The sequence below is a fragment of the Seriola dumerili genome, unplaced genomic scaffold, assembly GCF_002260705.1.
Source record: "Seriola dumerili isolate Sdu_G_001 unplaced genomic scaffold, Sdu_1.0 BDQW01000242.1, whole genome shotgun sequence".
Taxonomy (NCBI): domain Eukaryota; kingdom Metazoa; phylum Chordata; class Actinopteri; order Carangiformes; family Carangidae; genus Seriola; species Seriola dumerili.
In genome coordinates this window covers 2,541,803-2,560,134 of record NW_019174497.1, presented here as the reverse complement: position 1 = coordinate 2,560,134, position 18,332 = coordinate 2,541,803, and the positions used below count along the sequence as shown (strand labels likewise).

At 38.2% G+C, this 18,332-nt stretch overlaps 2 protein-coding genes across 6 annotated transcripts; both read left to right on the top strand.

Moving 5' to 3' along the window:
* Positions 1-1,792: 1,792 nt before the first annotated feature.
* LOC111229700 (interleukin-17 receptor A-like) lies at positions 1,793-7,742 on the top strand. The gene is given in 12 exon segments (XM_022756131.1): positions 1,793-1,891; positions 1,987-2,008; positions 3,396-3,533; positions 3,719-3,837; positions 3,944-4,064; positions 4,781-4,828; positions 4,921-5,078; positions 5,199-5,273; positions 5,371-5,440; positions 5,911-6,006; positions 6,710-7,462; positions 7,465-7,742. Coding segments are annotated over 12 exon segments (1,878 nt in total). The 3' UTR covers positions 7,644-7,742.
* Positions 7,743-8,157: 415 nt separating this feature from the next.
* On the top strand, positions 8,158-17,995 carry LOC111229699 (pseudouridine-metabolizing bifunctional protein C1861.05-like). 5 transcript variants are annotated; one of them, XM_022756127.1, is made up of 19 exons: positions 8,158-8,190; positions 11,461-11,587; positions 11,666-11,780; positions 11,871-12,045; positions 12,716-12,827; positions 13,534-13,640; positions 13,844-13,970; positions 14,164-14,284; positions 14,431-14,516; positions 14,686-14,822; positions 14,914-14,973; positions 15,079-15,142; positions 15,237-15,331; positions 15,425-15,553; positions 16,469-16,583; positions 16,679-16,816; positions 16,912-17,159; positions 17,255-17,337; positions 17,535-17,995. In XM_022756127.1, the coding sequence occupies exons 2-19, from the start codon at positions 11,485-11,487 to the stop codon at positions 17,722-17,724; spliced, it is 2,205 nt and encodes a 734-aa protein (XP_022611848.1). In that variant the 5' UTR covers positions 8,158-8,190; positions 11,461-11,484; the 3' UTR covers positions 17,725-17,995. The 5 variants fall into 5 exon arrangements, with proteins under 5 accessions (XP_022611848.1, XP_022611851.1, XP_022611849.1 ...); XM_022756130.1 differs by lacking the exon at positions 8,158-8,190 and adding an exon at positions 11,096-11,197 and having other exon boundaries at positions 11,461-11,563; positions 16,993-17,159; XM_022756128.1 differs by lacking the exon at positions 8,158-8,190 and adding an exon at positions 11,096-11,197 and having other exon boundaries at positions 11,461-11,563.
* Positions 17,996-18,332: the final 337 nt, after the last annotated feature.

The window sequence follows — 18,332 nt, the reverse complement described above, 5'->3', positions numbered from 1 at the left end:
ACACACGAACAAGTGCTTACAATGTGTTTTTCAATTAAAAAATAATGTGAGGCAAGTTTTCAAATAAACATATACATTTTTTTTTACACATAAAAACTATCTAAACATACAAATATAGCAATGTTAAAATGAACTGAAATATACAAAGATTAATGGCAGTGGCCAACAATATTGCCACAGAGCATATTGTCAACTTAACACAAGCTAAACTGATCAGTTCTCTGGAATAGAACCGAACTTCCTTCAATACATTACAGGCAATCATTAGGAATGCATATGAGACTGACACTATGTACAACAAATCAGGGACACTCAGGGACAATCACAGTATGATATAAATCAGTCAGGTTTAGCAGAAAGGCTCATTTTCATCTGCAGTCACTGGGCAGGTTGATGTTACACACTGAAGTCAACAAATAAAACATACAGGAAGAAGACAAAGCAACATCACACCATAAGTAAGAGCATGCAGCATAAATGAAAGGAAAGCAAGTAAAACCCATTTTAATATCTGATTACAGCTTCATTATTATGTGTTATAAATTATTCATTAGTTGTTTTTATACTTTCCAATGCTAATATGGGGGGGGGGGGCAAAATCCTGAACACTGTTCACTGTACGTCACAAACTGATGATAGTTGTATTGAATAAAAGTATATTTTTATATTTCGATCATAGTGCCACTATGTCTTCTGAATGACACCACTATCACAGTGGGGAGAGATTAAATACAACGTCTACAGTCTATTTCTGGTCAGATTTCAGTGGCGCATGACTCTCCGTCTGTCTGTCTGCCTTTGTGTTATGTAAACTGACACAGTTGAGCTCAATGTCCAGTAGGAGTCACAGTAACACTGAGACAAAGCGATAGGAATTAACACACAGCTACAGCCACATTTTTGTCCTATACAATATAAGCCCTTGTAACCAAACAGTGAATAGCTGAAGGTTTAGTGGTCAAAATCCCTGGCTGTCTGCTGGCTTCATGTGTTGATCCTCTGAACTCAGATGTTCTTTTATATGTATATTTAGGTGATGTTGCCTGAAGATAGACTGAATGTTAAAAGTGCAGTTTAAGAGGTGTTCTCCCTGCCTACAGAGGTTTAAGACACTTTTTTTGTAGCTACTGCAGAGCCGTTTCAGGTCTGGCTGTGGGTTTCTTTGCTGCATGTCTCTTTCTCTCTTCAATTTCTGTCAAATTCCTACTGTTTATTGTTCAACTGGTTCTACTACTGTTTTTTGTTCTATTGTTAAAAAATGTCCACACGCCAAAAAAAACAAAACAAAAAAAAACAAAACAAATTCAATTGGTACTGTTTAAACTTAAAATGTACTGCTCGTAAATCTGGTCACTGCTGCCACCTAGTGACTGTTTGATGTTTTGACATATTGGTTTGCAGTTGGCATCAGTTGGCACTTAACATACACACCGCAACAAGGAAAAAGAAACTTTTGTTCGTCACAGAATTTTCTAAAACATTGCAGTGCATTAGGAGAGCAGTGTTTTCAGCCCATGCAGTGCTCTTGCCGAGAATGGAAAATACTAACCACGTTCGATAAGGGCATCCTTCCTGTGTATTCATTTCAGATGTCAGTACCTGATAATTATGACAGTATTCATACTGATAAAAGTCAGATCACTGTGAGCTTTCTCAGCGTTTGTTCAAGCAAACTCTTGAACCATCTTTACAAACAGAGTTGATTATTGTTAGATTTTCGTATTTTCTCTGTAGTTTTAAAAAAAGCCTTTTAAAGCTACCTTTATTGTGCAGCTTCACCAGCTACACCAGAATGATCCATGTTCTTTTTTTCTGTTTTTGTTTGAGTGCTGGACTCACAGTGGCATCTTCTTTTTGGATTCTAAACAAACGTCTGGACTGCAGTCAACCGGTGAGGATACAAGCAATCTTATAAAACTAATTGAAGTTAATGTCTTGTATATTCCAAGCGTCATGAAGTCACTGTCTATCTTGTATTTTTTACAGGGACTTGACCACTGCAAAATCAGTGAGTTTTTTATTTGTCAATTCATTAAAATGAAGTTTAAACACGTCCTGTATGTACAGAAGAGTTCAACCAAATGTTACAATTGTTATATTGTAATTATTTGATGCATTAATGTACATCACTTAAATGTTGCACCTGGTACAAGAAGGGATCATTTTAGTTGCTTTACAGTACTTGGTACAGTAACTTGTGAATTTTCCCCCAGGGGTTCAATAGTCTTATCTTAATCTATAATAACATATCATAATTTGTTTGTTAATTATATTTTGTATTATTGAGTATGAGTGTGTAAGTATATTAATATAATGTTGCATTAAAGGTTCTGTAGACGATCGTCACTGCCACTAGATGTTGCACTCGACCACCAGCATCTCAGACTAAAACAAATGCTTTGTTGGTCACACCAGTGGCCTCTGTTCAGCCACAACCCTCCCTCTCCTCCCCTGCCTTCACATTCTTAGTCAGCAAGGTGTTACTAAGGCCAGTGAAAGCGGCCACTAAACACACAACAAGAAGCATAACTGAATAAATTTACCCTTACATGCCAACAAAAAAACAATCCACAGGGGGTTGTCCACAGTTGTAAGCCCACGCTAGCATTACCCCGATATGCTTCACAGCAATGCTGGCGGTAAACAAGCTAGCGATAGCAACATTTGCCAAACACACTCATAATATGGGTAACAGCAAGTTAGCGAACACAATCATGCCTACTGTAGCCAGTCACAAATGAAAACATGTAACATGTAAGATTATGTAGACATGAAGTTACTTACACATTGAGGAGAATAATCCAGTTCTGAGTCAAGCTGGAGCCTGTAGGGTTTTCCTCTGAGTATTGGCTCCAGGGTTGTTCTGGGAAAGACTTTCAGCCTTGGATTAATCTCCTGGGGCCGGGCCACACGAATGACACCGGTGGACACAGTAAAAACTTTAATTTATCGATGTATTGGAAATGGAGGAGGTCGCTTTTACCTGAGACCTGCGTATTGCACTGTGCCATCTCACCTGTGGGCAGTAACTGTGTGTTTATAAAAGTATGGAGGGCCAACGGTTTAACAAGGAGGGACTCACATTGACTAACATGTACATGTACATGCACTAGCTTGCATGCGCTGCCAGACTGGATACTGAAAACAAAGAACAGAAACTCAGATTACAAAACTGCTCAGGATGCCATTACTCCACTATATCTTTATATAGAAAATAGTTGTTTGCTGCTATATTGTTTAAAATCTCATTTACAAATAAATTGAAATATTCAAGTAAAGTACAAGTACTTCAAAACTGTTCCTAAGTGCACTACTTGAGTAATTTATTGCATTCTTGTGAGCTACTTTCCACCACTTGAAACATAATAATATATAGACCATTCCCTAAATGCCAGATAACTGTTCAGACAAAAGCGTGGTTGCACAACGTGCTCCTACCAGCCCAGACTGGGGTCCTGAGCATGTTGGAGTCGAAATGGACAAACACGGGACTGTCCCTGTTATGAATGTGCAATGGAAACTAAAGTCAGATGGTAAGTAATGCTAAAATCTTCGATATTACTATATTGTATTTTAAGACCACAGTATTGTTCATTGTATCTCACATTTTAAAATGCATCAGATAAAACATGTAAAGCTGTTAAGCCAGTCTTTCATCAAAAACGAAGAGAAAATAAGGCAGAAAGCTTTCATGTAAAACATACACATGTATTCACAGCAGGTGTATTAAACCTTCGTGGATCCGAGATAAATATTCTGGATGAAAGTACAAATCAAAGTATGTGTGTGCAGTTTTTCTACAATATCCAACAGCAGCTGAATCCAAACTATACGAGGGTAAGACACAAACGTATTGCTTCAGCTATTTTTTTCAGTACCAACCAATATATACCAATATATACATTAACAGATTAGACTCCTGCAATTTTTGTTTCTGTACTAGTGGACATTTTCCTTGGATGGAGTTGTGGTGGAGCCCGGGCAAACATATTTGGTGTCAGTTGTTAATTTGCCAGAACCTAAGAGTGGAGACAACAGGATCAGAAAGCAGATCACCTTCCCAAGTGAGTTTCCTCCACATACAGATCACTGAAGTGTGTGTGTGAAAAAGCGAGGAAAAATTGATTGAGGTATTGCAAAGTTTATGATCAGAATACCATGTTGGCATTAGCATGACAAGAAGACCGTTTTTGTCTGATATCACTTTTGATGAAATGTAAGGTATAAGCTGTTACTTTGGCCTCCTCCTGTTTCGGCTGTAGAAAATCTTCTGTTGTCTAATTTTATTGTTTTATTTTGTTTTCATTATCCAATTGTCGTTTTATTACTTACCGATCAAAATCATTTTCGGTAGGGCATCAACTAAATTTTAATTGATGTGTCAATGAAGTATTTAATTGTCTTCTTTTGTGTGATCAACTGTCCAAAACCCACAGATATTCCATTTAGTATTATTTAAGACAAAAAAACAGCAAATTCTCCCATGACATAAAAGTTATAATAATTGTTTATTAATTTTCTGTCTGTCTGTCGAGTAATTGATTGAACTCTAATTTTCAGGTTCACTTTAACCGTGTTCAGTATTTGCTTCTAAAGCAACAGGAAACTGATTATGTGCTCTAATTATATCAAGAATGAATAAATTGTGTGCTTATAATAGATATTTTTCAGGGATCATTAGCACAGTTCACTGAGTGATTTGATTCTTCTTGTAAATCCAATTCAAAGAAAACTTTAAAAAGTCAAATCAGCTTCTTGTAATGTTGACTGTCATTGCCAGGATGTGATGACAGCAGAATCCAAACAGCCAGAACGTGTCTTGAAAATGGTAAATTTTACACTAAATCTCAAGAGTTTTAAGTACCCAAAGAAATCCTGGCCGATCTAGACATTGTCTTCTGCGTGTTTTTGTTATTTCAGGTAGCCTGTGGAAGCCTCACATGACCGCTGCCATGTCTGTTGATAGGCAACATAAAAAGTTGTACATTGTGGTGAGTTTTGAGGCAGCACAGTATTCAGAAAGATACCAAGTATCCATCCAGAGCCAGGCTCTCCATCATTCAAGGAATGTCTCAAAGGTAAATATAATGAATATGTCACTTATTTTATTCATATGATTTAATGTTTGTTTAGCATGATATACTGTAGAGTGCACACATTAAACCAGAACGCATTTTTTTATTCCATTAAACAAACAGGAAAATACAACATCACTGAATGTGACATTTGAATTTGGGTTGTGGCAGCTCTCACAATGTGAAATGTTGTTAACGGTGAGTTAAATTATAATTTAAGTCCCTTCGAGTTAACGATGTATCTTACTTGTAGAGATGTAATATCAAAAGCTGACTCTTCTCTGTTGTTTCAAAGATTCAGCCGTATTTTCCACGATGCAAAAATCACTGTCGGCGCCACAAGGAGAAACTCGATTACTGCCCATGTAAGTACAACTTTTGACATATATACTGTCTGGTAGATTTTCAGTGACTATATGGTACAGAGCATAAATCAGTGGTTCCCAACCTTTTTGGCTCATGACCTATTCAAATAAAGCACTGTTCAGTTTTGACCCCCTGTTGTAGAGGTTTTTGAATTTTGACTTCTAAAGTTCTCTGATTGTCTGATTTGAATATTTTTGACACCTGAAGAGGTTAAATAATCCTATTTTTCACTAAAATGCAAAGATAAAGACAAAATACTAAGGACTGATGCAAATTTATATAGTAGAATTTTATTTTTTTATTTTTTCCTTTCCCATTTACCATCTCACAAGCCCCCAAGATTTATACTGTGACCCAGTGGAAGAGCCCCAGATCCACAGGTTGGGAATCACTGGTCTAATGATATTTTGGTTAACTTTTTTTGCTTGTAGTGGTACTAAGCTAATCATATGTATGTTTGTACTTTTAGATTATCCACCGCGGACGTTAATTATAAAGGCAGTTGTGGGGCTGCTTGTCATTGATGTTTGTCTTTTTTATTTCCTGTGGAGAGCATTTCATAAAGGTTTGCCCTCTTATAAATAAACTCTTGAATAGAAAACACAACTTGAATAGAAAAATAATCAATTGTCTCCATCCCTCTCTCAGATTCTGTGAACACACCCTCATCTGCTGCCAAAGACCAACCAGAGGATTTTCAGCTGCAAAAAACCAGAGACTTCCAGGGACTGGACCACCGCAAAATCAGTGAGTTTCTTATTTGTGAAATCATTAGAATGAAGTTCAAACACTTCCTGAATGTACAGAGGAGCCAATATGCTGAGAGTGGCAATGTTTTCTGCAAATGGTCAATATCTTTACATTGGCCTTTTTTTTTTTTTTTTAATTTTACAGTTGGTGTTATTTTTAGTAAGCTGGAATCATTTGAGCATAAAAATATCATGTTAATTCGACATTTATATGACTCATCTGCCTATACACATAAGCAGTGGTGGTAGACGAAGCCAGATTTTTCTCTGAAGTAAAAGTAGCAATACCACAGTGTGGTAAGTCAAGATCTTGTATATTAAAATATATTTAAAGCATCAAAAATTCTCATAATGCCAAACATCCCATTTCTGAATACTGTATATTGTTATACTGTAATTATTTGATGCATTAATGTGTATATCACTTAAATGTTGCAGCTGGTAAAAGAGGGGATCATTTTAGTTACTTACAGTCCTTGATACAGTAACTTGTGAATTTTGTCTCCATCCTTCTCTCAGATTCTGTGAACACACCTTCATCTGCTGCCAAAAGCGAACCAGAGGGTTTTCAGCTCCAGGAGAGAAAACGAGTGCTCATCATCTACTCCCTCGACCACCCGTTATACAAAAACATTGTTCTCAAGCTCTGTGGCTTCCTGGCGACCAAATGCGGTACTGAAGTGGTCCTGGATCTTCTGGACTCTGCCAGACTGGGAATGTTGGGAAGCATTCAGTGGTTGGACTGGCACAGAGAGCAAATAGAAAGCTCTTCAGATAAGATACTAATCCTGTGCTCACCAGGAGTACAAGCCAAATGGAGAGCCATGTGCGGTCACAAACAGGTTTTTCTGAGAGAGGACGCCCGCTCACCTGTAGGTGACATGCTCACTCCAGCCCTCAGCCTCATGGTCCCCCATTTTATTCGATCTGCTTCCTTTGAAAAATACATAGTGGCTTATTTTGATGACATTTGTTCAGAAAAGGATGTTCCTTCACCTTTGAACATTACAGTACGGTACAAGCTGATGAAGCAGTTTGAGGAGATCTTTTTCAGAATCCACGATACAGAAAAGCATGAACCAGGCAGAGTGAATCACATTGAAGGGCTTTCAGAGGACGAGTATCATCAGTGCCTCTCAGGTAGAGCCCTGCGGGACGCTATAGACGCTTTCCGTGCATATCAGCTGGTGCATCCACAGTGGTTTGAGGATGAATTACTGGAGAGCTCAGAGGTGGAGGTTGAAGAGACCTCAGCGGATATCTATGACAATGCGACGTCACAAACCTCATCACATATTTTATACCTGACTCCTTCCAAGTCATCAGCCATGTAAAGACACATGAAAGTGATATCACTGCAGACAAAACAGGCCTCTACATGGCCGAACAGCTCCAAATGTGCTCCTCAGTTGAACTCAATCATCTTATTGTTGAGGACATGCTGCCAGTTTGATTTGATTGTATTAGCGTCTTGAGATGCTCATGAAGAAGATCCTGCCAGCTGTCTGTGGAAAATATCGAGGACAGTCCATCACTTGTGCTGTGTGATGACAGTTATGTCATGATTCAGAGGTCAAATTCCTTCACAACATCATAACAAAGATCTGTTGATCTCCCAGTGGATACTAATAGATATGAAACTGACCATAAAATAAAAAAGCAATGAATTTGTGGTTAAATGTCATGTCGAGGCAAAAACGTTGTAGGAACATTTATCACTTCTTTGCAATCTTTATAAAGAATACCTATGTGGATTTTTTATACACAAAGCTGCTTTGGTTGTTATTGTACCGTATTGTATATTAGCTTGTCTAGATATCTGTTCTGCACTATACTTGCAAGATGCATGTTTAATATAACTTCCTTTCATTGGGAATCGACTCCAGAGTAGTTCAGACCACAGAGATCTGCGGTTGATGCTTTTGGACTGTGTAAACAGTGTTCGGGTCAAAGTTCGGCCAACTGGGCAAAGTTTCTAGTATTTTATTGGACTGGAGAAGGTGAGCATTTAACTCTTTTTGCGGACAAAATGTTTTGAATGTAATGTGTAATGGACTTTTAACACGGTAAATGGTCTCCCTCCTAGCAGAGAGTGTTAGTTATTGTTGATGACTTCTGTCCTGTTTACTTATGCAGCTTTTCAGATGATTTATTATCGCTGTGCACTTATCGGTGTGTCTCTTATCCTCTCAGTGCCATTGATGAGGTATTAGATTAAAAACTAAAGCTGTTAAACTTTGTTTGTTGACACAAAAAAAGCCAAACATTGTTAACTGCATTTCTTTTGCTTTTGTCTTATAATTTACTGACATTGCAACACATTTCAGCCATCATATCAGCCAACAATCTCTAGTGCATTGCTACAGTGAAGTAGGAGAGGACAACCATACAGACCCCAGCTCTGGAATTTGAGTGTGAATTTTTGAGGCCCCAAAGAGGAGAGGGTGGTGGGAATTTTTCCAAACTAATTGGAGCAAAGAAAATCCTCACAATGGCTGAATGAGTCTTGTGTCTCGCAGTGATAAAAAAAAAAACACACTGCAGGGTATGATACAGCTTGAGGATCTTATGTAATATGTACTTCAAGAAAGTGAAGTAATGTTGTTTATTGTTCTGATTTTGACAAGCATATCCTGTGTGATCGTTTTTCTTAAAGACCTGTCATTTGTTAGATATATGTTTTCCACCAAATAAAGGAGTGTAACAAGTAAACTTAGGAACAAAATCAATTTTATGGTCCCTTTAGTGTTAGTGTTTGCAACTGTGAAGACTGGGTTTTGGTTGAGTCACTGCGTCCGTCTTTTATTTAATGTTGTGGGATTGTAACTTTTGAATGGATGTTGGAAATTAAACTTGCAGAGGTTTTTCAGAGTTTGTTGGTTTTAGTTTTAAAACCTAATCAAACTATTAGAAACACTAATTTAATCTCATTTGTGTTAGACTAGTCAGCATAACACTGTAAATGTCAACTGAACATATTAAAAATGAACTTCCCAAGTTCTAGTATTTGGAATACTAGAGAGGAGACCATAATCACGAGTAAATCAATGGCAGTATCAGGCTGCAATGAAAGACAATTGATCTACTCAAGTTGTTGAATGATGAGGATCAGCTGACACTGATTTTTGGCTAGACTGCAACAGCGGAACCAGCCCTATAATCTGTAATATTCCTGACTGACTGACTGACTGACTGACAGATCATATATCCACCACTGGTCAGCTGAATGCCATGTCACTGAGTTGGAGTTTCTGGCACTTTTCTATTCAGTCTGCAGTGTTGCCAATTAAGGCATTGTCAGCAGATTTATACCTAGTCTTTCAATCAAGACTGCGTATAAACTTGGTATGTGGCTGGACCATGTATGGATGCCAACACTGGGCTTAGGGCTACACCTATTATTACGGGCAGTCTACCGAGCTACTCTGGTTTCCTGGCTGCTCAGGAACTGCAGGAAAGCGGAGGAGCACTTCCAATACACTGAGCCTCGCCTCCATTACAGCTAATAAACTACTTTCATCACATGTATCATTATTACTAAAGGAGGCAGAGGAATAAATAAACATAAGACACACCGAACAAAAGAGAGCAGAGGTTTGTACTACAAAGCAAGTTCAACATACCCAGGATATTTCATTTTCTGGCGGGTTCAGTTAACCCTAGGTTTTCTATCTGGCTTTGAGCGTGTTCATGTAAAAGAATCATGAATAAAGTTCTGAATATGATATGAGAAATTTCAGTTATAGCTATATCCAAAACTGATATTCAACAAGTCGATATGTAAACAATATGATCACATAACTAGAATCAAGACAAACACTAGAAATAATTTCCAGTGATTAAAGTCAGGCTAAGGATATACATATATAAGTGCATTAATTACTATTATTAAGTTTCTTACTGAGTAAATGTTTTATAAAGAGCACCTGCCCTATTTGAGGTATATAGAATATGACTATTTTAACTCTTTATCTGATTATGAACAAACTATTATGAACATGTGATGCAAAAAACTGTCAGACTGTTTCTGCTGCCCAAGCAGAGAGAAGAGAAGTAGTTGATAACTGGTGAGGCACATCTGACTGAAATGCTCATTTATAATCATGGAAATATTTGAATATTTTGTGTTAGTCATTTTCTAATAAAAGACAAAATAAAATAAATAAAGAGGGTTTAGTTTTTATTCCCAGCTACTGTCACAGAGTCTCCTCATGTTATTCTGAGCTGCAGTGATAAGGAAGAGAGTAAAAGCATCAACACTGTCAGAAATCCTGTCGGGATTTAAAAATATTTGTTCAGTTCAAATGAAGCTGTATAATAATATATATAATATTCATTGTGTAACCTGTTTATTTATTGTGATAAACTCTCCTCTGTTTTTTAGAAGCTCTGTTTTAAAAGTGGACACATAGAAAGACTCAAACAGAGAAGCGATTGGACTGGTTTTATCTAGTGTTCGTTAGTTGTCTTTAGTTTCCGTCATGATCCTATCGAAATGATGACTCAGTTTTTCAGTTCCACTTTATCCTGCTCCGAAGCAGGTCAGAAGTTCAGCATGAGTTGCCATGGTGATTAACCTGGATAAGAAGTGAAGTCATAAGACTGAAACCCCAGAGTTAAACCTGAAGTTACCTCGTTAACCTCAAATCCTCCCTCGTAGTTCAGGACCTCAGGAGAGTGGGAGGGAGAGAGAAGAAACTAGCAGATTTGAATAGCATGTAAACAAGAGACACGTCATCAACCGGAAATAAGACAATACCCTAACTGCAGTACAGCAATAAACGCCTTGTTAAGAAATAAAGGTGCTCTGCCTACTGAAACGCTAGTGGGCGTTTAATCTGAAACGATTACAGGAATTGTTGGGTTTGTTTTAATACGTAATGCAGTAACTTTAACACGGAAAACGAGGCTCCGTACTATAATACACTGACCAATTCTACATATCAGACAGTGAATTAGAAATAAAAACCTGCCTCTAATATAAGTCTGCTACGTGCTGGAGTTGAGGTAAATATTGGCTATTGTGTGTACTAAGCTATTGTGGATCCCAGGTGGCTGTGCGCTGTGTAAGAGATGAGATCAGTTATTTCACAATATAGCTGAAATCACTGCACAGTCTTTGTCTTTAACTTATGTGTTTGGGGATTTTGTCAAAAGACGTCGCATTTATAAAATCAGGATTTGACCAGGAGCGGTCCAACAATACATTAGGTTTCGACCTATAGTCTTGTTTTTTTTTTAAACTAAAATTTCAAACTTTCACTTTTCAGGGCTTCCCTCAAAATCTGAAGAGAATGAGCGTGCTGAAGAGAGCCTCTGCACTCATCCTGAGAAGAGGAATTACAACTTATCAGAACACATGGTGCAAAAATGGTAAATGCATCTCCTCATTTAAAAGTATATTGTACACACAGCTCAAGGCATAATGATAATAATGAGTATTATTTGTGAATTCACCCTGATCTCTTCTCTCAGACAGACTCTTCAGAGTTCATCCATCTGTATCACGGGCGTTGGCAGAAAACAAACCGGTGGTTGCCCTTGAGAGCACTATTATCACACATGGCATGCCCTATCCACACAACCTCAGGTACCCAGAATGACCATCAAGTACCATCAAACTGATTATGTGAAATTGTTTCAATCGTTGATAATGAGCATTATTTATGTGTTCATCCAGCACAGCAAAGGAGGTGGAGGACATTGTACGAGCTGAAGGAGCCACTCCAGCCACAGTTGGAGTGATCGAAGGCAAAGTCCATGTTGGTCTGTCATCAGAGGAGCTTGAGCACCTTGCCCGCTGCAAGAGCTCCCTGAAGGTGTCCCGCCGTGATCTTCCATTCGTCATAAGCAAAGTGAGACTGCAGTACATTCAACTCAGATATGAACTTCACAGTGGTGGAAGAAGCATTCAGATATTGTTTAAGTAAAAGTAGAAATACCAAAGAAAAACAAAAAGTGCATCAGCAATGTACCTAAAGTATCAAAAGTACTTATCATGCAGAGTAGCTTCCTTCAGATATGATTTAGTTTTTATCTCTAACAAACACATGTAACAGCGTTTTTATGTTGCAGTTCATCAGTGTGGAGCCAGTTTTAGATACTTTATTTAGTGGTTAGATGATTTGTATAGCAATGCATCATCTTCATCATTATCATGTGTTTTTGTCATGTACAATCTGAAAGGTCACAAGTAACAATAATTGAAATAAGTAAAAAAGTTGTAGTGGAGTAAAAAGCGTAATATTTTGCTCTGAAACGTAATAGAGCAGAAGTATAAAGTAGGAGGACAGGGGGGAAATGTCAATATATAACTAAAATCTTTATACCACAGCAATTTAGCTACTAAAGAACTTTAGTAAGTGGACATTACTTACATTCCACCACTGGAAATTCAAATCTGTCGCTGTCTAAAATACATGACGGTTGACCTGGTGGCAGGGTCTCATCCACTTTGATTATGTCAATGTATCATTGATTGTGGTGTTGTGCCTGCAGTCCTGTATGTGTATGTTGTTTTGTCAGGGGCTCTCTGGAGGAACGACAGTGTCAGCCACTATGATAGCAGCACATCGAGCTGGCATCCCTGTGTTTGTCACAGGTGGCATTGGAGGAGTTCACAGAGACGGAGAGAAGAGTAAGATGACACGCACCATGTGGGAAGATAACTATCTGACTTGGTAGTGGAGAGAGAGGGCGAGAGAGAGAAAGAGAACGAGAGGGAGAAACCAGGAACAGTTGTAAAATAATTACAACAACAATAATAATAATAATAATAATAATAATGAAATAATGATAATAATAATAATGAGTGTGATCTGGATCCTCCAGTTCCAGAGTCAGAGATACCTGCAGAATGAGGACGGACAGAAACACAGAGGAGAAGCAGAAACTAGGGGAGAGAGAAAATACAATTTAATGACATGAAGTAGTATGATATGAATGCAGAAAGAGAGAGAGTGCTCAATGCATCATGGGAGTGTCCCCAGCAGTCTAGGCAGCATAACTAAGGGCTGGTTTAGGGCTCAACTGAGCCAGTCCTAACTATAAGGACAGAACTATACTGAGGTCTTCCTCAGAGTGAACAATGCCATCATCAAGTGCACCAGCTATTTTATGTCGGTCTGGATTTGATGTCAAAGACCATGACCAGATTAGGCTGCTTAAGGGTCATCCCACCTGGTGACGGGATAGATCACTCTGAGGCTGAGGTTCATGTGTAAGAACACCACAACTGTCAGGATAGTGAGTTTGCTTTTTCTTTGCAAGGGAAGAAGAATAGGATGGTAACACTTTATTCAAAGCCTTACTATTAGTGACTGACTAAATGATTATTCCTCCAGGTCTGGACATCAGTGCAGACCTGACAGAGCTGGGCAGGACTCCCATTGCTGTGGTCTCTGCTGGGGTCAAATCTATTCTGGACATTGGTCGCACCCTTGAATTCCTTGTAAGAATGTCAAGTTTTTTTTTTTCAGTAAATCACATACAATGGCAAATCAGAGTCTCTTCCCATTGGAGTTGTACTTTTAGACAGCCAAATATGTAAAAAAAAAAAAAATACAATATTTTTCTATCAAATTGGTTGAGATGTGACTTAAAACTAAATTCTCGTACTTCTGGTTGTTTCATCTGCTATGTATCTTTACTCAGGAGACACATGGTGTCTGTGTAGTCACTTATGGGAAGTCAAAGCATTTTCCAGCCTTCTTCTCTCCACGAAGTGGATTCACTTCCCCATGCCAAGTCAGCAACCCCGCGGAGGCTGCAAAACTCATTGGTATATCAACATTTTATATCCTATTTCCTTGCGCCTTAACAGATTCAATGCCCATCATCACTTAATTTTGCCAGGCTCAGATCTTAAAAAATAGTATGTTAGGCACAGAATATGTTTAAGTCAGTATACCCATTTTACAGTTGGTTTGTCTCATTACTAATTAGTCTTTATATCTGTTTTCCGTGTCTGTCAGCAAGCACTCTGTCCCTGGGTCATCAAAGTGGTCTCCTGTTAGCGGTGCCCATCCCAGAGGAGCATGCAGCTGCAGGGAAGCAGATTGAAGAAGCCATACAGGCTGCAGTGACAGAGGCAAGGTACAGAGCGTCTCTGTTGTGACGTGTTGCTGTGTTGCTTTCACAGCAGCCATTGAAAATTTGTCTGGATTTCTTTGTGGTGATGTCAAAGTGATCGACAAAGCTGGGAAAATTATCACTTACTGTTGTCTTCTTGATTCGCTCAGTGCTAAAGGTATCACAGGAAGAGATGTGACGCCATTCATTCTTCAGAAGGTCAATGAGCTGACTGAAGGAAAGTCCCTTCAGGCCAGTATCCTACAGAAAATCTAAATCACTGAGAACTTGTACAGAGAACATGATCATATAGATACTGTATGTTGTCTCTTAGGCTGACAATGTTAAACTGCAGTGGCCTGAAATGTCTACTGTGGATTACCTTTGGGCTGTAATACACTGTCCTTAACCTGTTATGTTTCAAGACATTGCTCTCATTCATAACAACGCTAGAGTTGGAAGTCAAATAGCCTGTGCACTGTCAAAAGAAATGAATGAGAGAAAGTTAAGAAGCCAAACTCCTCATTCTGGAAAACACTCATCACAATCAGAGTCAGATATTGTGAGTATAAACACATATGACGGACTTCATTCCAAATCTGTCAGTGTGTCGTCAAATATTGGAAAGTGCCTGCAGTGCTGTTGTTTTACAGGTTGTCATAGGAGGAATCAATGTGGATTTCATTGCCAAAGCAAAAGCAAAAACAATGCATGTAAGTTTAACTTGCAATGCGTTTTCATCCACACTGCTCCAGATCATGTGAAACTTTATTATGTAGGTTAGAAATTACATCTGAAAACAGGTGTTGCTCTTTCAGTATGGACAGACTAACCCAGGAAGCGTCTGTCAGTCATTTGGTGGTGTAGGACGGAACATTGCCGGTGAGTTTGTTTATCTGATTATGTTCGTGCACGTTAACCTCAGTGGATTAAACCTGATTGTCTGACACTCATTTCTTTGGTGTTTTCCCTCAAGACTCCCTGAGTCGCTTAGGCCACAGACCTCTGTTCATCTCAGCTATTGGAGCTGATTCACACAGTGATGCAGTGTTAAACTACTGTAAACATATGGTATGTGAGCATCAACAGCTGATTGCCACTAAGCATGATTAAAATTCCTTTTACTTCAGTATGTAAATGTTGTCTTTTTCTTATTTCTGTAAGAACACCAGTGGTGTGGCCAGGCTGGAAGAGCAAAGCACAGCCACGTACTGTGTTGTTATCACTGAGAGTGGAGAGATGAGTCTTGGAATGGGAGACATGGACATTCACCAGCAAATCACAGAGCAGTATGTAAGTCTAAGACAAAGGCGTTTGCTTTTAGTCAGACTAGTCCAGCCTTGATGTTCCAATACCATATTCACATTAAAAAGTTTTAATCCTTAAATTTTCCTCATATTAAACCCACATTTTAATACTATCCATTGTGTTGTGCTATTGCTGTTGAATTACACTCATTAGTTACCTCTGTACATAGTCATTTGCATTGTCAGTGGACGTGCACAAAGGATTTACAGGAAACAACACACACACATACTCGAAAATTCAAAAGACTGCTCATGCTGATGATGTGCATAATTTGTGTGCATGCTCATATGTCCTGTAATGATGTAATTCATTTATCAATGATTGATAACCATGTCATTTTGAACTGAAAACATTGTTATTGTTACCGTAAGTAAGCAGGAGTTGACAAATCAACCAGAACTGAAATCTTGAAATATATTTTCTCCAAATTCACTAAGCATCCACCTGTATAGGCTATTGCATACAACTTATTTCTCAGATGGTTGTACATTGTTGGTGTTAGAGTTTAAACTATCACTGTTCCACCCTCTCAAATGCTAATATGTGATGGTTTTCTTTGGCCTCCAAAGATCTGACCTGAATAGGTCTGAGTTTTCAACAAAATAAGATGTTTAAATATGTCAGTTTGGGTTTTGAGAAAGTGGGATGTGTATTTGTGACTTTTCTTTAAATATATTTTATAGACAAAACAATGATTTATCAATTAAAATAATCATTAGTTGCAACCGTATTTCATTTTAAATTTTGTTTAATTCCTCTATCTTTGACTAATCCCTGAAATTATTGTTGTATTTTATGTGTATCTATGAAGCACTTCTGGCTTTTAAAATCTGCTATAAATATAAACTTTACTTATTTAATTACTATTTCCTTATTCTATCTTTAAACATCTTTTTATAGGTGTCAAAGTTTGAGGAGCAGCTTTCATCAGCAACTCTTGTGTGCCTCGATGGAAATATCCCTGTCTCCACCATCGACTATGTTTGTCATGTTGCCAAAAAGCACAACATCAATGGTAAGCATGGGGAAGACGTGCCCTAAATGATTATGAAAGATTGTGGACAGAATCTTTCATTGATTTTGATGTAATACCATCAATGTGTGTCACAGTTTGGTATGAGCCAACAGATTCACAAAAGGCTCGTAAGCCTTTTCTATCAGATGCCTGGAAGTCTCTGTCCTATTCATCCCCAAACCTGGTGGAGTTGTGCACCATGAACAAAACGCTTGGTATCCCAACGCCTGAAGGTAAACAGAAGTCCACTGAAAGACAGAAAACAGTAATAAATGGTTCAGCTGTAGACTCATGTCCCCTTTTTACTGACACACATTTCCACCCACAGTTGTTAAAGTAAGGTTTCTTGTGAAAAATGCAACTAGTGTGATTGTAGCTGCGGATGTGGTTTTGTGTCGTGGGGTGACAGTGCTGCCAAGCTCTCTCGAGGAGGTGCTGAATGTTGCTGTGGCTCTCTCACGCCCCCTTCTGGAGCATCTTCACTGTCTGGTGGTGACTCTGGGGTCTAATGGTGTGATGGTGTGTGGAGAGCACAATGCAGGCTCAGTCAACCTGCAGCCAAGAAAACAGAAGAGGGTAAGGACGGTCTATATTAAAGCTGATAATGAAGATGATGATGATTACTAAGAGAAAAAAAGTGAAGATAATTTTTGCTGCCCTTGGGTTCACAGAGAAGACAGCTTTGTGCTGTACACTACCCAGCACTGATTGTGACTGCAGAAGAGACAGTGAATGTATCAGGAGCAGGAGATAGGTGCTAAAAATTTACTTGACCTACTTCCTCTTCATTTCTCTTTTTCACATCTTTTCCTTCTGCTGCTACAGTTTCAGCTACTTTTCATTTCCCATGGCCTCTATTTTCTCTCTCTCTCTCTCTCTCTCTCTCTCTCTCACACACAAAATCATGCCAAAACAATTCAAACAAGACACTCATCCCCACTCTATGTGCAGTCTTGCAGGTGCTTTGATGGCAGGGATTCTCCAGCAGCAAGACACAGACAGCTGTGTTCAGATGGGGCTCCTGGCTGCACGGCTGTCCCTAGCATCACCACACCCCATTGCTCCCACACTCACCTTAGACTTAGTGGATCCCAACAAAGTCCAGAACTGGCCCAAACCAAGCTTTAGGTGGATAGATTAAAAATAATTTTAGTTGGGTAACATTACTAGAGAAATGTGTCAGGAATTTGGGTCATTTTGTATTGTTTTTTTAATAGATGTTTGTGTGATACTGTGAGTAAATGAATCACACGTCATCGAAAAACCAATAAATACTGATTTTATTCAATATTTTAGATTGTTTTAACCGATATCTTGCAAAAACACAATCAACACTTTTTAAAAAACTTCACTTGAGCTATTGATTACAAATCCTTGTAAATAAATGATGTAATATTATACATTATAAGATAGTCTGGTGTTTTGATGTCTTATTTCTTAAAAGAAGTAATACCACTTTTTAAACGTATTAAAAATTCTTGAATTTCATTTACAAAAGTTCTTACATATTTTTACAGCCTGCTATCAGTGGCAATGCCACTTATAGAATGTTTTTATATGTCATTATAGCAAAAACTGTATGGAAAAGTACAATTTTTCCAAACCTCTGATATTGTATAAAACGTATGTGGAGACAGATGATTAGCCTATATTGCTATTTAAATTGGTTAATCCTTCCATTCATTCAAATGTTCGTTTTCCGCTGCTCATTCAGGCCCATAGTTTAATGATTAATTAATTATATTATTT

Excerpts from the sequence above, each read along its gene's own strand:
- LOC111229699 (XM_022756127.1), top strand. The coding sequence starts at position 11,485 with ATGAGCGTGCTGAAGAGAGCCTCTGCACTCATCCTGAGAAGAGGAATT. Across the intron at positions 15,332-15,424 it reads TAAACTACTGTAAACATATG|AACACCAGTGGTGTGGCCAG; the intron begins GTATGTGAGCAT and ends TATTTCTGTAAG. Across the intron at positions 16,817-16,911 it reads TGGTATCCCAACGCCTGAAG|TTGTTAAAGTAAGGTTTCTT; the intron begins GTAAACAGAAGT and ends TTCCACCCACAG.